General features: G+C 62.8%; 1 protein-coding gene across 1 annotated transcript; it reads right to left on the bottom strand.

The window, feature by feature from the left end:
* Positions 1-1,687: 1,687 nt before the first annotated feature.
* On the bottom strand, positions 1,688-21,921 carry CLPTM1 (CLPTM1 regulator of GABA type A receptor forward trafficking). Its single transcript, XM_004607825.2, has 14 exons — positions 21,823-21,921; positions 17,354-17,466; positions 11,292-11,415; positions 10,067-10,225; positions 8,723-8,840; positions 6,115-6,200; positions 5,813-5,933; positions 5,176-5,420; positions 4,788-4,881; positions 3,281-3,471; positions 2,978-3,073; positions 2,619-2,754; positions 2,347-2,514; positions 1,688-2,250 (listed from the first exon to the last, which is right to left on the bottom strand). The coding sequence occupies exons 1-14, from the start codon at positions 21,892-21,894 to the stop codon at positions 2,045-2,047; spliced, it is 1,929 nt and encodes a 642-aa protein (XP_004607882.1). The 5' UTR covers positions 21,895-21,921; the 3' UTR covers positions 1,688-2,044.
* Positions 21,922-23,849: the final 1,928 nt, after the last annotated feature.

Genomic DNA, 23,849 nt, shown 5'->3' with positions numbered 1-23,849 from the left:
TGGTTTTTGGGCCACACCCGGCAGTACTGAGTTACTCCCAACTCTGCATTCAGGGGTCACTCCTGGCAGTGCTCAAGGGACTTTGTGGGGTGCCGGGGATTGAGTCCAGGTCAGCTGCGTGCAAGGCAAGTGCCTTACCTGCTGTACTATCCTTCTTTTTTTTTTTTTTTTTTTTTTTTAAGATTTGAGGCTGACCACAATGGAAAAGAAAGGGGGCTCAGAGTTACTCCAGGGGCCTGGTGTGTGTGCACGAACAGGGAAGCAGAGGTGCAAAGGTCCTGAGGTGGGAGCATGCCAGAGACCTGAGGGATAGCAAGGAGGCTAGAGATCACAGGAGAGGTGGGAGAGGACAGCAGCACAGGGGCTTCTAAGGTGCTGGGTCACTGAGGGCTACTCAGTCAGATGTATGCAGCCCCCAGGATGGGGAGTGACAAACTGACTTTTCCTTTTTTTTTTTTGCCTTTTGGGTCACACCCAGTGATGCCCAGGGGTTACTCCTGAGGGTGCTCAGGGGACCATATGTGATGCTGGGGATTGAACCTGCCTCAGCCGCCTGCACCCTCCCCGCTGGATATGGCTCTGGCCCCAGGGGGTGACAAGCTGACAGGTCCTGCCAGAGGGTTTCTGCGGGACTCCCGAGACTCCTGGTGCCAGGCCCCCATGATGCCCACTGGAGCCCTGGCACAGGGGCCTGACCAGGACAAGGGCTGAGTGAGTGCCTGCCCGCGGCCACTTGCCTGCCCCCGAGTCTGGCCATGGGCACTCTGGCTCTAGGCTGCCTCCTGTGCCTGTGACACATAGGGTTGAGCAAACCCCTCTGTGCTGTTGGCCCTGGCATGGAACAGGGCTCTCAGGCCTCCGTGCAGGGGCAGGAACCCTAGAGGCCCGGGACAGAGCGAGGCACCAGAGCAGGCTTCCTGGAGGCAATGACACTGGCTCAGGAGAGAGGTGCAGGACGGTCCGCGTTAAGCTCAGAAGTCAGTGTGGGAACACGTGCCCGATGCAGACAGCCTGGGCCTGAGCGAGTTCCGGCGGGGGCGCGAGGGGAACCCTCCAGGATCCTTCTTGAGAGCTCACACTGTCGCAGAGCCTGCTCTGTTCTCAGCAGGCAGAGGGAGGACCGTGCTGTGGGCAGCACAGGACAGGCCGGGTCACTGGTCTCTTGTGAACAAGGGCGTGAGGCCCGAGTGGCTGTGGGGTTTGGCGGTGGGGTGTGGACCCATGGGAGGAGCCAGGGCCACTGAGTGTCCCCATAGGTCATCACGAACCCCGCTAGCAGGTGGCGGGATGTGGGGCCGGGCTTGCGAGGGGCACCTCATCACACACACTGCACCCCTCCCGGGGGGCCCCGCTGAGGCTGCAGGGCAGATAGGCGGTGGGAGCCAGTGGGACCCTGAGGATGCCAATGGCCCCCCCAAGAGCCGGGGGCAGCCATAGCTGGGCCCTCGGAGGGGCCTGGGAGGGTTCCCAGAGAATCCGAGGTACAGACATGGGGCCGCTGGCCCAGGCTGGAGCTGGACTGCCCTGGGCGTCTGCTCCCCAGGTGGTGAAGCTGCCCGCGATGCCTGGCTGACAGCAGGCCACGACTCCCAGGGCGAGTGACAGAGCAGGCCGAGAACTGGGGTGCCGGGAGCGGGTGCCTCCACAGGGCCCCGCGGGGAGGAAGGCAGGCCGCAGGGTGGCAGGGTTCCAGGTAAACACCCATATGAATTTATTAAATCCAGACGGTGACAGGGCGGTGGTCTGGGAGGAGGGGTGGTCAGGGGATGTGGGATGAGATGCTGGGGGGCCCTGGGCACCCCAGAGAGGGGCCCGGCCCCTCCCCTGCCGGCCTCTCATGACTCCCCATCTTCCAGGGAGCAGACAGCAGGCCGGAGCCTCCCCCCATAAAAGGCGCGGCCCCCGCATCACGCAGCAGCCCGCCCGGCCCCAGGGAGTCGGGGGGGCGCATCCTGCCACCCGCCCGGCCCATCTGTCCAGGGAGGGGGCAGCAAGGGGGGAGGCGGGGCCAAGACACCGGTCACAGGTGAGGGGACCAGAGCGGCTAATCCCTTTTCTTGTCCTCTGCTGGCTTTGGAGGGGCTTCCTGGGGCTCAGCGGTGGGTTTGGCGGGCAGGGGCGCGGGGCTGTCCTCTCTGACGGAGGCGGCGGGGGGCGGGGCGACCTCTCCGCTCACACCGAACTCATTGACACGCGTGGGGTCCACGCGGTAGATCCACCGTTGGTAGAGGTAGATGAAGAAGACGACGTCTGAAGGGGAGCACACAGGGGCGCCATGTGAGGGGAAGGGGGGCCAGGACCGGCTAGGGCACACCCCTCCACCGCGCCCCGCTCAGCCAGCCTCACCATCACGCAGGCAGCCGATCCGGTACATGACGGGCATCTTGATGACGAAGGCGAAGAGGTCGTCGATGAAGGTGTTGAGGGCCTTGTAGGTGAGCATGCGCCAGGGCAGGTGTGCCACGGACTTGAGCTTGTAGTTGATGAAGAGCTGGGGCGTCATGGTGATGAAGCCTGGGGCGGGGAGGGGTGGCCATGAGGAGCGGCCGCGTCCTGACCCCGAACCTGTGCTCGGAAACCCCCTCCACCCCGGGCAGCGTCCCCTCGGGCGGGCTCACCGAAAGTCAGCAGGAAGCCGTAGAGCATGCTGAGCACCCACGAGTACCAGCCCTTGTGCTCCAGGTAGAGCAGGCTGTACACAGCGTAGCAGCCCAGCAGCGGGAAGAGGATCCAGGACAGGTACCGGAATGCCATCTGGGGGCATGGCGGGGACCTCAGGCCTCTGCCCGGCACCCCCCAGCCTGGCTCCCCCCCCCACGCCTCGCCCCATCCCGTCCCACAGCCCCACCCGGAAGACTGGTCCGCGGGGATTTCCAGGCTGCTCTGGATTCAGCAGGAAACCGAGTGGCAGGTTGGAGGGGGGGGACAGTGTAGGGTGTGACCCAGGCCATAAAGCGGGGGCCCGAGGGACACTCACGTCATCGTACACTTTGGTCGAGGACTCGATGTATGTGGACTTGTCCTTGAAGGTCGGCCGGGGGAACAGACCTGCCACCTTGTGCTCTGGGTCCAGCTGCGGCCATGGGGACAGGCCGTGGTCAGTGGCCCCCGGCGCCTGCCCTTCCCAGTTCCCCTGCCCCACGTGGGGCCCAAAAATCCCCTGGTGTGAAAACCCCCTTGGTCCAGGGAGTGCGGCCTGCGCCGGGAACCCCCAGGGCTGCTCCAGGGCCCCTTCCCAGCCCCTGGGGGTCTCCGAACGCGTGGGTCAGCGGCGCCTTACCCGGACATCCATGACCTTGGTGATCTTCCAGAGGTCGATGAGGACCCCGATGAAGACGCTGACCTGGACCACGAAGTTGGTCTCGTTGTCCAGGATGTACAGCAGGACCACGAAGGACTGGAAGACGCCAAAGAAGACGGAGCGCACGGAGAGGCCCTCCAGCGACTGCCGGCTGTTCCAGAACTGGATGTCTGCACACAAGAGGGGGCCGGGGGTTTGCGGCCCGACTCTGACGCATCCCCCCTGTCCACTGGGTGCACAGCAGCCCCCTGGGTGCTGGGCCTGGGCCCTCCCCGGTCAGGCAGAGCGAGGGTCCGGCTCCACTTCCAGCCCAGCTCCCCACACCTGCCTCTGGTGGCCCTGGGGGCAGAATGGGACCCTGAGGACCCCCAAAGCGGCTGGGCACAGGCAGTGAGTAGGCTGTGGACTGGTCGCCCTCAGGCTACCCTAATCCCCTTCCCTGAGCCCCAGCACAGAGGACAGGCTTCCTGCCCCACCCTCAGGCTTGGAGACTTTCCAGGGACAATCACGGAAGCTCCCAGTCCCGAATGGGGGAAAATGAGAGGCTGGAGGGGCTGCAGATGCAAAGATGGTCTCGAAGGGTGGGCTCAGGGTGGGCGCAGGTGTTATGTGGAGGAGAGCCTGGTTCCTCTTAATGGCTGTGTGTATGCATACATGGTGCATACGTGTGTGTGTGTGTGTCTCTCTCTCTTTCTCTCTCTCTCTCTCTCACACACACACACACACTGTGCTCACAGCCCCAGGAGTCGGGCAGGCCCTGGGAAGGGCCCCACTGTGTGCTGTTAGGTGGGTGAAGGCCCTCCCTGCTCCTTTCTTTCACGCCAGGCCATGTGCCAGCCAGGGCTGGGCCCCTTCCCTGCCTCCCTGCAGAGACCGGCCCCACTGAGCCCCTCAGTCTCTCTCTTCCAAGCAGTGCTCCCGGCAGTACTCAGCCTGGTGGTGCTCAGGAACTGCGTGGAGCCCAGCCTGCTCCCAGCCCCCTGGACACTGCTTGGACGCGGCCTGGGCGCAGTGCAGCAGGGAACACCCGTCTCCGTGGCCAGGCCCTGAGCTCCATCCGGGGGGCGGGGGGTGCGTGTGGAGGGTGAGAGGTGCCACAGGGTCCTGAGCTCCACTGCCACGATCCATGGAGGAGGCAAGTGCCAGGGTGTGGGGGGAGCGTGTCCCATGGACGAGAGCCTGGAGCTCCTCTGCTTCTCAGACTCAGGACTGGTCAGGCTCCCCGACCCCAGCAGGGCTGAGCTTCAGAAACAGGGGCGTCCCCAGAGCAGGCAGGGCCCCGGGGCAGCTTGGGGGCTTCCCTGCTCCCGGCTCCAGGAGGCCTTGGAGTTCCCCTCCGTGGCTGGTCACTGCCCCACCCCCGCCCCACCCTGGGGCCGGGAGTTTCTGGGCCGGGAGTTTCTGGGTCTCCAGAAAGGGCTGGGGCAGCAGGTGGGGGAGCAGAGACCCCAGGTAGGGGCAGGAGGACGGGGCGCGCCGCTCCTACCATTCTTGAAGGCCAGGAACTCGAAGACACTGTGGACAATGGACACCACGATGGTGAGCGCCAGCAGGTAGGGGTTGGTCTCCAGGAGGGCCACCTGAGGGGGCACGGCCATGAGCCCAGAGCCAGCCACAGCTGCCCTGGAGGCCCCAGCATGAGGCAGGAGAGGGGGCGGGTCCGAGACAGGAAGGGGGTGAGGCGGGAGAGACAGACAAAGGCAAGGAACAGAAACCCAGCTCCAGCGGGAGGGCGGGGAGAGGGAGAGGGTCATGAAGGTGTGAGGCTGGGGTGGGGCAGCGGTGTGTGGGGGGGGGCGGTGAGCAGGCTGGGCGGGCGGCTTCCTGCGGGTGGGGTCCCAGCCCTGCTCCCACTTCCCCTTCCCGCCCTTCACCTTCACCGAGTCCTGCTCCTCGTCCGACTGCTCGTACAGCTCGTCCCCCAGGAAGTTCCAGGGCGAGCGGGTGCTCTGCGCGGCGTAGAGCTGCCAGCGCCACAGCGAGAGCGGGCAGAAGGACACACGCAGCGGCAGGCGCGCCAGGCTCTCATTGATGGGGAAGTAATCCTTCTGCAGGTTCCAGTAGTCGTTGAAGTAGATGATGGGGTAGTAGTCGCCGCTCACCGCGTCGAACTTCACGTCTGCAGGCGGGCGGCCACGTCACGCGTCTGCAGGGACCCGACGGGGCCCCACTGACGGACGTCTGCCAGGCAGGCCAAAGGGGCTCGCGACACCCCCCGAGGCGCCCTGGACCCGGGTTTCGGGAGAGAAGTCAGAGCTGGGGGTTCCGGGGAGTGCCACCCCAACTTCCAAGTTGGCAGCCGATGGAGGGGTTGCCAGTCTGGTTTGGGGGCTATTCCCAGCGTGGTGCTGGTCATTCCCCAAACCACAGCAGGCGTCTGGGCTCCAGTCTGGGTGCAAGGCCTGTGCCCAGGCCTTTGAGCTGTGCCCCGCCCCCCACCCCGGCCTGGCCCCAGAGCAGGGTGGCTGGTCCAGTGGGGAGGACGAGGCACGTGTGGGGGGGAGTACTCACACTGGTCCAGGGGCGGAGGCACGCTGCCCTTCACCCAGGGCGTGTGGTCGTCCACGATGTTGATGGTGATATTGGGGTGCCAGTGGGAGATCACCTCCACGGGGCCATAGTCCTCAGCCCTCTGAGGGGACACAGGATGGGGTGGCCTCAGGGCCCCGCCCATCTGCTCCCCCAGGCTCCAGGGTCATGGGGACAGGCAGGAGAAGCCCCCCACAGCAGCTTTAACCCCCACACCACCCTGAACCCCTGGGGCCCTGACACAGGCAGGTGGGCAACGCAAGTGTCCAGTGTGCTCAGGTCACCTTGATCATTTCTGGGTCGGCCTCAGTCTCACCCGTGAGCAGGTTCTTGGTTTTCTGGAACCGTCGGCGTTTATATTTGTTGATCACTGTGGGGAGGATGGCAAGGCAGACCTGAGACCCCCAGAATTCTCTGTCTGCGGCCAGCGGCTGGCTCAGCTACTGGCCGCCTGCTCTGCTCCACCCACCAGCTGCCAGAAGGGGTCGCCAGAGAGAAACCTTGGCTGCAGCCACACCATGTGCCCGCAACCAGCACCTGCCTCCCCAGCCTCCCCTCGGCCAGCGCAGGCCCCACAACCCCTCACTCCCAGTGGCCCCCGGATCTTCTCCCTGGGGAAGTCACAGGTCCCCACACCTATTTGGGCTGCTGACCCCTTTCCAGACCAAGACAAAATCCACTGTCCCCCAGAAACAGGCCTTAAGATGTCCCCCAAGTGTGCCCCCGCTATGTTACCACCCACCCCACGTCCCAGCGTCCCCCAAGGGCTGGTCCTGCCCCCCACCGAGAATGCTGCTCTGAATCAAGCATCGGGCAGGTGGTTCCCCTCGGCCCCACCCCACCGCTGCTCCCCAAATCCACAGCACAAATAGGTGCCTGCCACAGCCAGGAGGCCCAACGCCTCCTCAGCCCCGAGCCCCCCCACCCTCAGAGCCCCCCGCTCTTTACTACACTCCCTGTGGCTGGGGGGGGGAAGGGTGGCCGCATGGTCATACCCAGAACCCTGAGCACTGCTGGTCTGACCCCAAAACAACAACAAAAAGGAGCAGAGGTTCTGGGGTGCTGTCCCTGCCAGGGCGAGGGAGCCATCCCTGGGCCCTGTGTCCCCAGAGCCCAGCAGCGACAGGGGCCCGCACACCCGGGGCCACACCCACTAGTGCTCAGGGACCAGTACTGGCTCCGCGCTTCAGGGATCACTCCTGGTGGGGTTAAGGAACCGTACGGGGAGCCGGGGATTGAACCCAGGCCAGCTGCATGCAAGGCAATGCTATACTACGGCTCTGGCTCCGAAATTCTTTTTTTTTTTTTTTTTTGCTTTTTGGGTCACACCCAGCAATGCTCAGGGGTTACTCCTGGCTTTGCACTCAGGAATTACTCCTGGCGGTGCTTGGGGGACCATATGGGATGCCGGGGATCGAACCCGGGTCGGCCGCGTGCAAGGCAAACGCCCTACCCGCTGTGCTATCGCTCCGGCCCCCGAAATTCATTTTTTCAGTTCTGATTCTCTGTGGCCACAACATGCCGAGCTCAATAATATGATCACGGGTGTTAACTTCATGCTGTATTTTTGGTTTGTGTGTTTGGTTTTGGTTTTGAGGCCAAAACCATACAGGGGATCGAGCCATGTAGAGCCACGAGTTAGATGGTACTACCTCTCTGGCCCCTGGTTTGTCTATTTTTGTGGCGCAGAGATGGGACCTGGGGTCTCAATATATGCAAGGCTGCCACCCAGCCCCATTTTCTGTACTGGGGGTGGGGGAAGGATTTGGGCCACACCCAGTGGTGCTGGGCCGGAACCAGGGTCGGCAGCAGAAAAAGCAGGAGCCTGAAGCCCTGAGCTCCCTCTGGGGCACTTTTAGGGTCTCCTTTTATAGCAGAAGCGAGAGAGCCCCAAGGCCAGCACAGCCCACACCTCGCTATTAGAGTGGCGGGTGGTGGGGAGCCAGGGCGTTCCACCCAGACCACGGTGGTCCTCAGGGGAGAGAGAGTGGGTGGGAGGCTCCAGGCTCACTGGAGGGCGAGCACGAGAGATGTGGACCAGGACCTCCCCCACCAGTCCCCTCACAAGTCGGGTGGGAGAGGAAAAGTAGCAACAAGTCCCATTTCATTTGGGGTGAAGCTGAGTCAACACCTCCAAATGAGCCACTGAACCCCCCTGGGAAGGGTGTTCTTCCTCCAAGGTCAAAGGTCAGAAATTGCAGGGCGGCACTGGAACAATAGCACAGCGAGTAGGGTGTTTGCCTTGCACGCGGCCGACCCAGGTTTGATTCCCAGCATCCCATATGGTCCCCTGAGCACCGCCATGGTTAATTCCTGAGTGCAGAGTCAGGAGTAACCCCTGTGCATCGCCGAGTGTGACCCAAAAAGGAAAAAAAAAAAGTGAAACTGCAGGGCAATCTGGAGGGGACTGGGGGCAGGTGGCACAGCACCTTGGGGGGCTTCCAGGAAGCTGCCCGTGCAGGCCGCGGGTTGTGCATGTGTGGGGACAGGTCGGCAGCTGCCTGGCACCTGGAAAGCTCCGGGTTCCTGGGGGGCCAGAAGTGGTGGTCAGGGTGTTGAACGGAAAGAAACGTTTATTTGGATCATGAACTCCACAGGGGCAATGGGAGACTGACTCTGAAGGGCTGGAGAGAAGGACAGGGAGGGAAAAGGTGCTTGTCCTGCACAAAGGCAGCCCACTCGGGTCCCCTGAGCACTGCCACGTTCTCAGGAGCAAAAGGAGGCATGCAGAGGCTGCTCCCCCCAGACCTCCTGAGAGCACGCCCCTGACGAGTGGGGGACTGGACCCACTTCCGGGCAGCTGGTGGTGCGCCAGAGGAGACGGGTCAGAGATCAGCCGGGTGCCCCCAGCCCCACAGGCGCCCGCCCCAGGGGTCCCCTCGCAGGACTCACTCCGGGACGTGTGCACCGTGGCCAGCCGGCGGTACAGCGCCTTCTGTCGGGGGTCTGGGTGGAAGCCGCTCTTGGTGAAGTAGGCATGGATGTAGATGGAGCCGTTCTGCTGCACGCTCTGTGGGAGCGGGAAGGCTGAGCCCCGGGGAACCCTCCCCCACGCCCCCCACATGCTCCCGGCTCTGGCTCTCGCCCCTCGCCCCTCCCACCCTGTGGAGACAGGCCTCCTGCACGCCCCTCCCCCATGGGGGACACGCCCCCTGCACACCTTCCCACGCCCTTCGTGGGGACATGCCCACTGCACACTCCTGGCTCTCGCCCCACCCCTGAGCAGGGTTCTGGGCCAAGACTGGACAGAGGGTGACAGAGGGTGCTCTGGCAGGGGGTGGCAATCCAGGAGGGAGGTGGCCATGGGGCTGACCCAACTGGAGCATGTCTAGCTGCCCCCTTCCTTCTGCTCCCCCTTCACTCACTTTGGAGGGGGCGCTCCCCCGATGCAAACCGGGACACCAGGGGTGGCCATATTGACCCCTGACCCTGCCTGTCACCTGGTCACCCCGGCCCACCCTTCTGGGCGCCTTGCGGCTAGTACGGATCGTGCCAGAAATGGTCTTGGACGACCACAGGTCGGAGCGGGTGGGAGACCATCCTGCCCAGGGCGGGCGGATTCCTGCAGAAGCCGGGCAGGTCTGCCTGCAAGTGCTCCCACGACAGCCGTGCCCTTCCCGAGGCAACTCCAGCTCTCCCGAGTGCCCCACACCCAAAACAAGCTGCCGGCCTTGGCTTCCTGGTGGTGCTTTGGGGCTACCTCTGGCTCGCTGCCAGGGGCCACTCCCAGTGGTCCTGGGGGGTCAGCCGGGGTGGTGCCTGAGACAGAACTCAGGATACCCGGGGGCAAAGTCCTTTACGGATCTCCCGGGCCCCATGTCCCAGCTGCTACGAGGGCATCACAACCCCACATGGGTCATGTGACTGATGTGGGGACTGTAAAATATTAGCCACAACTGAAGGGATTTTTTTTTGGGGGGAGGACTGGAGAAAAAACACAGCGGGCAAGGCACCTGCCTTATGGGCAACCCAGAGTCGACCCCCAGCACCCCTCCAGGAGTGATCGCTGAGCACTGCCAGGCACGGCCCCCAAACCAGAATAATTTAAAAAAATAAGTAAGTTTCAAAATGTGAAACGACTGAAGCTCGCTCCCAATCCAGCACATGCTGGCATCACAGCAGGGGGCTGCCCCGGGCAAGAGGGGGTGGAGGAGGCTGCTCCGTGCCACCCCGGCCCCCAAACCGAGGACACCGCACCAGGAGCACCCTGACCCCCACCAGGGTGCCCATGCCCACCTGCGGGATGTCGAGCTCGGCGAAGTGTTCGTAGCAGCCGTCGGCACGCTCGCCGCTCGTCCAGTCCCCGTACACCAGGTCCTGCTGCTCCCAGAACAGCGCCGACGTGGCGTTGAAGTCTGTGAAGTGCTCGTGCTCGGAGATATACACGTGCAGGTTCTGGGGGGCGGAGCGGCGTCAGGGCCCAGCACGGAGCCGCGGGAGCCCCTCTCCCAGCACCCAACCCAGCCAGCACGAGGGAGGGAGACAGATGATGAGGGAGAGCCGGCTGGCCGGTGCCTGCAGGGGGCAGGGGTGGGACGCGGGATGCGGGATGTGGGCTCGGGATGCGGGATGCAGGATGCTGGATGTGGGATGTGGGATCGGGATGTGGGATCGGGATGCGGGATGCCATGTGGGATGAGGACTGTGGGCAGCCTCTCTCTCCTCCCTGATCAGCCTCTCCTCGCTAGGCAGGTACCTGGGTAAACCTGGGGCGTCACAGAAGGGCAAGAGCGGCCACGCTGGGAGCCCGAGAGAACTACCCCGCCCCCAGTCCCTGCAGCCCTGACACTGAACAGGTGACACTGATGTCTGGAATTCCCAGAGGTGGACCCTGCCAAGAGAAGAGGCCAGTGACCGGGGACCAGATCCCAGCCCAGGTACTCGCTCTGACTCCCTGCTCGCGCCCCCACCTGCAGTCTTTCTGTCGTGTGGGGGGGGAGCCCCCGGCGGTGCTTAGGGCTGACTCCTCAGCAGGGCTCAGGGAACCATGTGGGGTGTTGGGGATGGCACCGGGTCAGCCGCATGCCAGCAAGCGCCCTTCCCGCTGTGTCCCATCTCCCTGCTATGAGAGCCTCGAAATGCCCCTGAGAGTCGGGGACCTGAGCCACAGCACAGCAGGGAGGGAGCCTGCCTGGTATGCAACAGACCCCAGTTCGATCCCCAGCACCACAGAGGGTCCCCCAAGCCCTGCCAGGAGTAATCCCTGAGCGCTGCCAGGGTGCGACCCAGAAGGCAAAACCAGCAACAGAGTCAATGTGCGTACGCTGCAGGGCGCCTGCGAGGCTAGTGCTCTAGTGCGGAGCCCCGAGGCTTCACCCAGCTCCCAAAATACAGAGGCCTGGCTTCCCCCTGGGAGTCAAGCTGGCACGTGGGGCTCAGGGCCCAGGAAGGACCCCCAGGGCCTCCCCTGTGCACGGACAGGTGTCAGGGCGCCTGTCCAGTCCCTCCCAGCCCCCGTTACCATTAAAGTGTCTTTGGGGAACAGGTTCCGGCTGGCGACGCGCGTGGCTCCTCCGGGGCCTGCCTGGTCCTGAGGGGCCGGCCCTCGGCGGAACCAGCTGCTGATGGCCCAGATAATGAAGATCCTGAGGAGGAAACGCACACGGGGTCAGACCGGGCATCTCCTGCCCTGGGCCCCCCCAGCGTCCTACACACCTGGCACCTGTCTTGTGTGTCTGTGTGTGTAGGGGGGTCCCGGACAAGCTACCCCCCAGCCCTGGACAGATGCGCCAGGCACTGGGTCTCCACAGGGGCTCCCAGCCCACAGGAAGTCCGGTGGCAGCCGTGGGCCCCTCGACTCCTGAGCCCCTGTAAGGCTGGCATCTCAGGAAGAACAATCCCTCAGAGCTCAGAGCAGGGCCCGAGACAGCACTGGCCCTGCACATGGCCAGCCCGGTCTCGATCCCTGGCACCTCAGATGGTCCCCAGAGCCCCACCAGGAGTGGTCCCTGAGCACAGAGTCAGGAGTCGGCCCTGGGCCCCGCCGGGTCTGGCCCCCAAAACCAAAGACAAGAAAGCACATCAGAGACCCCCTCTGAGAGGCACCAGCTTCTTTTCTGGGTGCAGCCCCTGGGAAACCAGGAACGTTCCAGCAACAGGCACACGGCAGAGCAGGCGCCGTCCAGCTGCTGGCACCAGAGCCGGCTCTCGGCACTGAGGCCCACCGCACCCGAAAGGGTCGTTCTTTTTGGGTACTGGGCTATAAGTGGTGGTGCTCAGGGCTGACTCCTGGCAGTGCTGGGGGGCCCTAGTTGGTGGCGGGGATCGAACCGAGGTCAGCTGTGTTCAAGGCACAGTGTCTCCCCCTCCCCCGCCACTGTGCAAGGGCTCGGCCCCTAAATTCGTGCTAAGAGACTCGCAGGGAACCATGAACACAAACGCCCTACCACCCCGTGCGGGCGGGCATGACAGTGAGATGCACCCCGCCTCAGGGTGCGACCCCCACACGTCCCACATGAAAGGACTCTGCTTCAACACAGCTGTCCATATGTCACGTGCGGCGATGGCTCAAGGCTGTCTGCCCGGGGTTGGAGCAACAGAACAGTGGGGAGGGCGTTGACCTTGCACGCAGCTGACCCGGCTTTGATCCCTGCATCCCATATGGTCCCAGAGCCCACCGAGAGTAACTCCTGAGTGCAGAGCCAGGAGTGAGCCCTGATTACAGCCGGGGCTTGCTCAAAAGTCAAATAAAAAATGCGGGGTCCTGCCTGCTGCCCCCCTCTGGGGTGACCCTGGTGTCCCAGGCCCTGGTGGTGACACCAGAACTAAAACCCACAGAAGTGAGCAGTCACTGGGATCTGACACCACCCCCTACCCCGCCCTGGCTTCAAGGACAGCTGGAGAGCCCCTCCCTCCAGCAAACAGACAAAACCAAAACAAGGGTCATGGGGAGCACGCAGTGGGCTACCCCTGCAGGAGGCCTGGGGCGGAGCCCGGCAGAGGGTACCCGAGCACCTCCAGGGGTGCCCTCCGGCACTGCCATGTGTGCTCCCAACGCCCACTTCGAGGTCTGGAGCACCTGGTCCTGGTGCCCACCCATGCCGACAGACTGTCCTGCACGTGGACAAGAGCTGTGTGTGTGCCCCCGCCAGACACGAGTCCCCTGCCAGCCCATGTGTGCGCCACCGTGCCCCCAGGGAACAGCAGGGTGAGGGAGCCTGGACTGAGAGCGGGTGCGCCCCAGGGAGCACTGCAGGCTGAGCCCTGCAGGCCCAACCCCAGCAGTGCCTGGCCAGGCCAGGGCCAAGGTGGGGCAGGGCAGGGGGCAGTTGTGCCCAGGCACAGAAAACCACCAGGAAGAAGTTCTCGCAGAGGCCAGTGCCTCCCTGCGGAGCCTGAAGCCTGCCCGGTGGCGCCCAGGGCAGGCCCTCAGGGACCGCGGCCCAGCTGTGCCATCTGCCGCCTCCCCACAAGTCCCCGGGGTGCACCTCGGGGGGAGGCCTGGAACCGGGACTCTGGGGGACCCTTCCGCCTCCAACAGAGGCTCCCGTTTCAGTGACGATGCCAGGGAGATGCTGGGCATGGGGATGGGCAGAGGCAGCTCTGGGGGGGGGGGGTCCAGTGTGAGGTGGGGGTTCCGGTCCCCAGGCCCTCCCTACAGAACACATGCCCAGCTTTGGGGACCCTCACCGGGGCTCGTGGGCACAGCCTCCCACCCAAGACTGCTGACCTATAGGGAACCATAGCATCCCACACAGCTTCCTGGGGTGCACAGCTAGGAGCCCCCCATCCTGCCTCCCACCCGGGCTCCACATCCCTGACTCGGACAAATGGACAAATGCAGAAAGACAGACAGCAGGACCCCCTGTCCCACTCACGGATCTCCCCGGGAGCCACGACAACCAGGACCCCCCTCCCCTCGCCACTCCCAAACTCCTGCATGAAGCCCCAGGGACACTGGCCACTCGAGAGTGACTGTCCAGCTGCCAGGAGGGAGGGCGGGAGCAGACGGAGCCCTGGGTTCAGTGACCACCCCCCAGTCCTTCAACACGCTGAGGACAATGCAAAACACCAGAAAAGAAGTTTAACTGAAAATGAAAGAACTGTGAGATGAGAAAGAAGGGGGGGGGGGAGAGAGAGAGAGAGAGAGAGAGAGAGAGAGGGAGGGAGAGGGAGAGAGAGAGAGAGAAAGAGAGGGGAGAGAGGGAGGGCTAGAGAGGGGAGAGGGAGGGAGAGAGAAAGGGAGAGAGGGAGAGAGAGAAAGGGAGAGGGAGAGAGAGGGGGGGGAGATGGAGGGAGGGAGAGAGAGAGAGAGGGAGAGAGGAAAAGAGAAAAGGAGAGGGAGGGGCTGGAGCGATAGCACAGCGGGTAGGGTGTCTGCCTTGCACGCGGCCCACCCGGGTTCGATCCCTGGCATCCCATATGGTCCCCCAGCACCGCCAGGAGTAATTCCTGAGTGCAAAGCCAGGAGTAACCCCTGAGCATCGCTGGGTGTGACCCAAAAAGCAAAAAAAAAAAAAAAAAAAAAAAAAAGGAGAGGGAGAGAGGGAGAGGGAGAGAGGAAGAGAGAGAGGGAGAGGAAGAGGGAGGAAGAGAGAGAGAGAGAAAGGGGAGAGGGAAGGAGAGGGAGAGGGAGAGAGGGAGAGGGAGAGAGAGGAGAGTGAGGGAGAGGGAGAGAGAGAGAAAGGGAGAGGGAGGGAGAGAGAGAGGGATGGGGAGAGAGGAAGAGAGAGAGAGAGAGAGAGAGAGAGAGAGAGAGAGAGAGAGAGAGAGAGAGAACGCTCCATGGGCCCATGGGCCGAGCATGGGCTGTACACGCAGAAGGCCGGGTCCGACGACCTCTAGCATGGCAGGATCCCCGGAGCACCACCAGGGACCCCTAAATCCAGGCCCAAAGTAGCCCCCAGGCATTACCCCAAATCAAAGAAGGAACGGCAGAGATGGTCCCTGGGCACAGCCATTCCACCAAGCCCGGGATGTCCTTGTGGGGTGAGGTGGGAAGATTTCTGCGGCACCCAGGAGGGAAACAACAGTGCAGAGGCAGGAGGCGGAGAGACGGCGCACTGCGGAGGGAGTCCCCGGCGTCCCTACAGGCTCCCCGAGCACCACCAGGAGGAACTCCTGAGCACCATCAGGAATCCCCCCACACATGAAAAAAAAAAGAGCAGAACCATGTGCAACCAGCTGCCTCTCAGAACCAAGAGGGGTCAAAGAAAACCCTCTTCACACTGCCCGAGGGGCCAGAGCGACAGCACAGCGGGGAGAGCATTTGCCTTGCACGTGGCTGACCCGGGCTGGATCCCGGCATCCATATGGTCCCTCAAGCACGGCCAGGAGTGACTCCTGAGCATTGCAGGGTGTGTGGGGGGAAATGTCCAACAGGCTGGAGTGATTGTACAAGGGGGAGGGCACTGGCCTTGCACACAGCTGACCAGGGTTGATGCCCAGCACCGTGATCCCCTGAGCACCGTCACTGGGAGTGGGCCCTGAGCACATTTGGGCATGACGCAAAAGCCATAAAGAAAGGAAGAAGAAACGTGACAGGTCTTAGAGCAGGGAGAGGTGCTGGGTCCAAACCTGGCCCCAGGTGGCTCCGCAGCACTGACAACACGACCCACGTAATAGGGGCCTGAGCAACAACACAGCAGGGAGGGAGCTGGCCTCGCACTCGGCTGGCCCGGGTTTGATCCCCAGCATCCCATAGGGTTCCCCGAACACTGCCAGGAGTGATTCCTGAGTGTAGATCAGGAGTAACTCCTGAGGATCGCCCAAATTGTGGCCCAAAAAAGCCAAAGAAAAGAAAAAAGGAAAGGAAAGGAAAGGAAAGGAAAGGAAAGGAAAGGAAAGGAAAGGAAAGGAAAGGAAAGGAAAGGAAAGGAAAGGAAAGGAAAGGAAGAAATAAGGAAAGAAGAGAAAGAAAGGAGAGAGAGAAAGAAAGAAAGAAAGAAAGAAAGAAAGAAAGAAAGAAAGAAAGAAAGAAAGAAAGAAAGAAAGAAAGAAAGAGAGAAAGAGAGAAAGAGAGAAAGAAAGAAAGAAAGAAAGAAAGAAAGAAAGAAAGAAAGAAAGAAAGAAAGAAAGAAAGAAAGAAAGAAAGAAAGAAAGAAAGAAAGAAAGAAAGAAAGAAAGAAAGAAAAATGCCGAGGGGCCCAGCAGGGGTGGGGGAGTGAGAGAGGCACGAGGGAAAGGACAGGGCTCCCAGCTGAGGCAGGAGGGATCCCCCACACAGCTCCTCAGCATCCTACACGGCACTGCCATGGGCACCAGACAGGTGGTCAACCCCACCTGGAGTGACGCCTATGCCTGAGCTTTATATCTTATTTTGTTTTGGTTGGGTGGGGGGGAACCATGCCCATCAGTGCTCAAGGATCACTCCTGGCGGGTCCGAGGACCCTGCTGGGTGCTGGCAAGAGACCTGCGGTCTGCAGGGTGCAAGCCCCGCCCTTCTCTCTCCGGTCTCTGCTTGGGTTTCTCTTTGTTTGGTTTTGGGGCCCCACCTGGAGGTGCTCAGGGATTACTCCTAGTTCTTCACTCGGAAATCACCCCTGGTGGTACTCGGGGGACCACCTGGGATGCTGGAGACCGAGCCCAGGCCGGCCACATGCAAGGCAAACGCCCTTCCCGCTGGACTATCGCTCCGGCCCCTTTGCTTATCTTTTTAGGTCGACTCAAGGCCACGGACAGGTTCGTCTTGTCCTGACCCCTGTGCCCAGCTCTATGTGTGTCCCTCGCAAAGGCAGAGAGGGGAGGCGCCTGCCTGCTCCACATGCAGGGAAGCACACACCACAGCCTGTGAGGCCGCCTCCCGACCCCATGAGGCTGCCTGCCCCCTCGGTCAGGCGGGCCCTGCACTTTCCCAGTGTGGAGCAATGCCGGGACACCCTCGCAGGGAGCGTCCCCGCTGGGCATGGGCTCCTGCAGCCTTGTCTCTGCTGCATCAACAACTTCCCTGTCCCCTCAGCCTTGCTGCTCCTGAGCACTGGGGGGGGGCCCTAATGAGAGTATGGGGAGAGGAGGAGTGCCTCCCCCCGGGAAATCCCCCCGCCCCAGCTCTCCTATAAGCAGAAGCCCTAGGACGCACTGGGAGGGAGCCCAGATTCCAGCCCTGAGCACCCCCGAGAGCAAAGCCTGAGCAGCATCAGGTGAGGTCTAAGCACACGTCAAAGAATGGGGGAGAGGGCCAGCTGACCCGGGTTCGATTCCCAGCACCCACTGGGTCCACCAAACCCCACCAGGACTGATTCCTGAGCACAGAGCAGGGGTCAGCCCTGAGCACCCCAGGGTGTGGTCCAAAAGCCAAAAAATTAAAGAGAGGCCAGGGACGGAGAGCACAATGGGAAGGCGGTCACTTGGCAGACTCAGATTCGAGTGTCAGAGGCAGAGCAGCACGTGGTTCCCCTGAGGCCAGTGTCCTGCCTGGCCACATCACGTGCACGGTCACACCCAGGCCGGTGCCCTGCCTGAGCCTTGATTGCACCCCTGCCCAGTGCCATGCCCTGCCTGGTCACATCCCTGCCCGGAAATCTGCCTGGTCACACCCCTGTCCCGCCCCGCCTGGTCACACCGCTGTCCGGCGCCCCTACTCACCTGAACAAAACGCCTTTGATGACCTGCCAGGCATTGGGTGCTGGCTGGGGTGCTGGGTTCTGGGGCTGGGTCTCCGCCGGCGGATCCCTCCCGATGCTGCCGTTGCTGGTCACCTGCAGGGCATAGAGGCGGGTGAGGGCAAGGCAGCAGGCCCGGGCCAGGGTCACACCCACTGCCGTCCGGGACTGCAGGGCCCCCAGAGCACTGGGCCAGGAGCAGCCTTCAGGTGGCACCAAAAAAAACAAACAAAAAAAGAAGGCCAAAAACTCCCTTAAGGTCCTCTCTGCGAGGGACACAGAGACGACCCCCATCCCCTGGAACATTCTGAGGGGGCCAGACCTGTTCTCAGAAAGGGCAAACCCAGGAGCCGGAGCCATAACACAGGGGGGAGAGTATTCGCCTTGCACGCGGCTGACCCAGGCTCGATCCCTGGCATCCCACAGGGTCCCGGAGCACCACCAGGAGAGATTCCTGAGTGCAGAGCCAGGGGTAACCCCTGAGCACTGTCAGGTGTGACTCAAAAAGCCAAAAGGAAAGAAAGAAAAAGGCAAACCCGGAGGGATCTGACCTGGGCCGCGGGGGACGCGAGGGGCACCTGGCTGTGCGTGGGGGCCAGGAGGGCTTCCTTCGGGCAGGCCGAGGGCAGAACCCTCTTGTGGAAGGAGGGACGTGCGGGAAGCAGCAGGAAGGTCTGTGGGGATCCCAATGCTGGCCCTGCTTGGGGGACCCCCACAGACAGGCCATCACCCGCGGCCCACTCCCATGAGGCTGGGCAGAGCTGGGGGGGGGGCAATGCCCTTTGGGGGAGGCCACAAAGAGCTCGTGGGGGCCTCACCCGGGGGGGCACAGGGAGGACCAGCAGACCCGCCCCCAGTTCTCCCACCCTCCCCTCAGTCACAGTCACTTCTGCTAATTTAGGGGCCCCACCACCGCTCAGGGCGGCCACTTCCGGGAGTGAGCCCTGAGCACTGAGGCAGGAGTCCTCTCACAAGCCCCCCTGAACTGGCATGTACTACTGCAGGGCAGGCCCCACAGCCCCCCAAATTCTCTCCCCACTGGGCTTCTGCGGCCAGACTCACTCCTCTGCCTCCCTCGGCCCCGAGCACCCTGGGAGCAGGGAGAGGTGTCAACAGAGGAGGTGGCACCCAGGAAAAGGAAGGGGGCCCCGGGGCCCAGCAGGCACTACCACACTCTGCCCTCCTGGGCCTACGCTGACCCAGAGCAGGAACTGCCCACACCCCGCAGCGTCCAGGGTGCACAAAAGTGGGTCTCAGGGGGCCGGAGTGATAGCACAGCGGGTAGGGCGTTTGCCTTGCACGCGGCCGACCCGGGTTCGATCCCCGGCATCCCATATGGTCCCCCAAGCACTGCCAGGAGTAATTCCTGAGTGCAAAACCAGGAGTAACCCCTGAGCATCGCTGGGTGTGACCCCAAAAAAGCAAAAAAAAAAAAAAAAGTGGGTCTCAGGGTACAGAGATGGGCTCAGGGTGGAGGTGGAAACACCCGACAGCCAGGAGGGCCGGGGAGACGCCCAGGCCGAGGCCCCATCCAGCCCCAGCACAGCTCGGCCCCCCTAAACTCACCGGGAGCAACCTCCGAGCACCGCTGGGGGTGGCCCCAACCCCCCCCACTGAAAGGCAACAGCAAAAAGGCCCGCTGGGGGCGATGGGGTGGGGGCAGGGCGCCATGTCTCTGCCCGAGGGGTGGGGGGTCTCTGTTTCAGGGCGGCCGCAGGCGTGAGCTGATTCGGGGCCCCCCAACCAGGATGTGCCTCTCAGACTCTCCAACAAGGGGCTGGACACCGCCCCAGAGGGCCGGGGGAGGGTTGGGGGCACCTGCCCCTCAGGCACGAAGCCAGGGCTCACCCCAAAACTGACACTGCAGGGGGACGCACCCCAGGATCATGGCAGGGCCTGAGTGAGCATTCACCTGCCGGACACCAGCACGCCAGCCAGACACGAGGCCCCAGCACCAGGGACGAGGGGCCACCAGCAGGCGGAGGGACATGTGCACGGCACGGACAGTGGCCCAGGGCCCTGGACCTGCACACTTCAAGCCAAGGGACGCTTGCTGCTCCCAGAGAAGCAAAGTAGCCCCCACCCGCAGCCACCCTCCACCCTCCTGTCCCCTCACACACACACCCCGCCCCTCGGCAGGGCAGCACCACCCCAGATCCCCCACACCGCCTCCCTGCTCGGCACCCCCGTTAATCACAGCACCCATCCTGCCTCAGCCCGTGGCGCCATCGCTTTCTCACGTGCTGGACTGACAGTGGCTGAGACGCAGACCCCGGCTGGCACCCTGTGTCCAGGAACCCCCTCAGAGGGCCCAGGATGCACCTGAGACCATGACAGGGGAGTGGGGGGCTTCGCCACAGCCACAGCCAAGGGTATAACCTTGGGCAGCAGGGAGCATGTCCCCCTACCCCGCCCTGGCCACCCATGACCCAAGATCCCGCTTCTATCCTCTGAAACACCCCCCCCACACACACACACACACACACCCAGGTCAGTGAAAACAGTCAGTGATGACCTGAGGGGGCACGAGGCTCGGGGCTGCAGGGCTCCACCAGCCACGGTGGGGAGAACATAAGAAGCTGATGGAGAGAGAGAGCCAGACACATTCTGGGGGGGAGGGGGCTCAGGAGGGGCCTATGACCACCTCGTCTAGGGCGGTCTCCAGCCAGATGATTCTGTGGGGTTCCCTCCCCGCCCCACTGCAATGTCTGGGGTGGGTTCAGGACTGGGAAAGTGGGGGGTGTGCTATCCAGAGGGCAGAAAAGCCAGAGACCACCACGGTGGCCAAGACACTTATCCCCCACCACCCCCAACAAAGAACTAGCATCCCCACACCCCCCGAAAGCTGGCCATGATTCTGGGGCATCTGTGCGAGAACTTCACCAGCCAAGGAACATCTGCTTCTGGGCACAGCGGGTATGGGATCCCTGGCATCCCACAGGGTCCCCTGAGCACTGCCCAGGAGTACTTCCTGAGTGCAGAGCCAGGAGTAAGCCCCGAGCACCGCCAGGAGTGATCCCTGCGTGCAGAGCCAGGAGTGATTGCTGAGCACCGTCAGGTGTGGCCCCCAAACAAAAACGAAACAGAAACACCAGAACAGAAAATCGGCTTCAGCACCAGGGTCAAGGCTTTGATGACAGGTGTGCTCAGGGCCCAGAGGAGCCTGGAGTCGACTCCGCTCACCCGGCCACCAGCAGCCACACACAGAGGGGGCAAAGACAGGTCAGTCACCGGGCAGCGTGGGCAGCGTCTTCCCCGCAGCCTCACCCCAGACACGGCCTGCCACCCCCAGCTCCGCGAGTCCCTGCCTGAAGATCGTGCAGGAATCCAGACACCAGAGTCCTGGGCCCCAGTTCCCCGCCCCCTCCTCCCCAAGGCGCCCAGGTTCACCCTTCTGTCACCCCATCCTAGTCACTCAGGTTTCCGAAGCCTGGGTTCTCCCAGCAGTTCTCTCGCTCTCTCCCCTTGGAGGAGAGACCCGGGGCTGGAAGCTAACTTTGGGGGTCCAACTCTGGGGCGCCCTCCCCTTCCTCCCAGTCCCCCCAGATACCCCCTCACCCCCCCACCCCGAAAGAAAGGCCCAAGGTCACATGGAGTCAGCCTCACTCCTTCCAACCTGCACGCCTCTCTCCCTGCTGCCTCCCACATGTCAGGCACATCCCAGTGGGTGGGTCGACTGCACCTCGCTGTCACTCCACCGGTTCCCTCCACGCGGGAAGGTGACTGCCTCAACTCCGAGGCTTCTTCGCAGCCTAGGTCGGCAGGAGGCAGCAACCGGGAGAAAGTCAGCAGCTCTCCCCCTCCAAGCCCCCCCACCCCGCCCCATGCACAAGGGATGCTCGAAGCACGGTCTCTGGGGGTCCGAATCACCCAGGGCCAGCAGTGCCCGGCCACTGGGAGCCCGAATCTCTAAGTGGGTGGTCCCCGCTGCAAGCTCCCTCGTCTCCCCCCCACCCGGAGCGGCGGTTTGCGTCTGTGAAATGGGTCTGTCGCTGTCCACGGCCCGTGCCCCGCATCAGCACCCGACTTCCCCGGCGCGCAGAAAACCCGCGAATCATCAGCCAGCGCCTGCACCCCGGGCTCAGCGGGCAGCGCCTGGACGCCAGCCCACTCGACGATCCGTCTCGGGGCCCGGGATCGCCCGCTCGCCAACCCGGGACGTCCGGGGACGGGTCTGCGCCTCGACGCGCCCACGGTGTGCCCGGCTCGAGCGAGGGGCCGGCCGGCCGGGCGCCGGGCGCGAGCGCGCAGGGCCCCCCGGGCGCGCCCCGGCTCCCGCTCCCCGCTCGGCCCGGCCTCCCGGGCCACCGGCCCCGCCTGGGCCCGACACTCAAGGTCCCTCTGGGCACGGAGCTCCCCGTGCACGGGATGCTGAGAAACGGGGCAGGACACGCCCCGGGGGAGCCCCCGCGGGTCGGCAGGAGCCCCTCGGGCCCCTCTCGGCCGCCGTACCTGACCGGAGCCGCCTCCCCCGGCCGCCACCACGGCGCTGCCGGCCCCGTCCGCCTCCTGCGCCGCCGCCATCTTCCCGCTCCGGGTCCCCGCCCCCGCCGTCGGCCCCGCCCCGTCCCCGACGGCGCCGGCGCGATCGCGCGAGATTTCGCTGCCGCCCCCCCCGGCCTGCCGGCCACCGTAGTGCGCAAGAGCGCCCCCACAAGGACCCGCCTCTACCGGCGGGGAGCGAGCCAGCGCGGCCACCGTACTCCGCCCTCGTCCCTGCCGTCTGTCCGCCCTGCGCTCCGAGGATTTTTCAGGGCTCTCCCCACCGCGCCAGACCTTCTTCCCACTCGAGCAAACTCGCCTCTTCTGCTCGCAGGCGCCTTCGGCACCGTCTTGCACGCTTCGTCCCTCCGGCTCCGCGAGGCTTTAGTCCGAGATGTTTGAACTTTCTCGGCCACCGTAACAGTCCGAGCCGTTCCGCCCAGCCACGCCCTCCCGCCTTCAAATGACTCTCCCTGGCCACCGTACCGAGACTCGGCGGGCTGGTTTCCTACCCGGCGTCCTGCTCTCTCCTTCCTAAGGCAATCCATTCTTCCGACAAGTACCCCAATAGCTGCACACTCAGTTACCATCCTGGTGTTCACAAGGTCACTTTACCGCTATTGGGCGCCTATTGCCTCGTTCCCTGAGTACTGGGGATGCCTTATGCGCATGCGCGTTCCTAGTGCTCGGTGGTAGGGGGTTCCTTGGTTTCCTATCACAACCCCGGTATTTGGCTGCCGGGACCCAGGACAATTTTGAACTCTTGGAGATGGGGTGAGCCACACGCGGTTGGTGCTCAAGGTCTCTTGGTTCACTCCCAGTGCGGTGCTATAGGGGACCAAGAGATACCGGGGTTTAGCCTGGGGCTTCTGCATGCAAAGCTTCGGCCCCAGCCCAGTCTCTGTACTTCTTAACTGGCTTCCTGCTGGCGACGCCAAAGCTGGACATGTGTTGAGAGAACCTGGGCCTAGGCCTCGGTGCACGGAATGCTGGGCGGCTATTAACTGTCACCAGTGAGTTTTGGGGAAATCTGATCTGGATTCAGACTCAGATTATGCTGTGACCGGCCCCTCCTGGTACGCCTCTCTAAGCTTCAGTTTCTTTCCCTTATGGAACCGGAGAGACAGTACAGCGGGTTGGGCATTTGCCTTGCACAAGGCTGACCTCAGCATCCTATATGGTCCTGCAGCATCGCCAATAGTGATTCCTAAGTGCAAACCAGCCCTGCATCCCCGGCTGTGGCCCAAAAACAAACGAAAAACAGTTTCTTTTTTGTCTGTTAAACTTTATACTAGTTTCTGCCTTTCCTTTGGCCTGACTGCTCGCCGGGGGCTGCCAGTTTGCTGATCAAAATCTCTGCACAAAATAAATAAATAAATAAATGGAGACTGGAGCAATAGCACAGCAGGTAGGGCATTTGCCTTGCACGCGGCTGACCCGGGTTCGATTCCCAGCATCCCACATGGCCCCCTGAGCACCGCCGGGAGTAATTCCTGAGTGCAGAGCTAGGAGTAACCCATGTGCATCACTGGGTGTGACCCAAAAAGCAAAGCAAAAAAAAAATAATAATAATCTCTGCACCATTAGGTACTTACCCAGAAGTTGAATTTGGAAATGATTTATCATTTTACTGTCTACTTACTCAACTTTCCTCTCAGTCTGGTTCTCCCCCAGAAGATCCTCCCTGTGCCTCCCAGACTGTGTGGTTACTATTTCCCCATTTTACCCTGGATTCCTAGACTCCCCACCCAGCTCCTCACCACTTAGCGTTCTGACTGTCTATGCATTCCCCCAGGGGCTGATGAAAGGATGACGACTTACTTTCTCTTTCTTTCTTTCTTTTTTTTTGTTTTGGGGACCACATTGAGAGACACGCTCAGAGGGTACTCCCAGCTGTGCACTCAGGAATCACTTCTGCTCAGAGACCATTTGGGACCATATGGGGTGCTGGGGATCTTTCCAGTTCCCAACTCTGCCTTTAAACAAACATGTCTCAA

The sequence above is a fragment of the Sorex araneus genome, chromosome 8 (assembly GCF_027595985.1).
Source record: "Sorex araneus isolate mSorAra2 chromosome 8, mSorAra2.pri, whole genome shotgun sequence".
In the NCBI taxonomy this organism is placed as follows: Eukaryota; Metazoa; Chordata; class Mammalia; order Eulipotyphla; family Soricidae; genus Sorex; species Sorex araneus.
This window is presented reverse-complemented; position numbering and strand designations above follow the sequence as displayed.

What these genes read in the sequence shown, in the direction of transcription:
- CLPTM1 (XM_004607825.2), bottom strand. Translation starts at nt 21,894, where the DNA reads ATGGCGGCGGCGCAGGAGGCGGACGGGGCCGGCAGCGCCGTGGTGGCG. An exon ending in CCGACCCAGAAATGATCAAG is followed by an intron (nt 5,934 to 6,114) that starts GTGACCTGAGCA and finishes GTGTCCCCTCAG; the next exon opens with AGGGCTGAGGACTATGGCCC. An exon ending in CCAAGGTCATGGATGTCCGG is followed by an intron (nt 3,074 to 3,280) that starts GTAAGGCGCCGC and finishes CCATGGCCGCAG; the next exon opens with CTGGACCCAGAGCACAAGGT.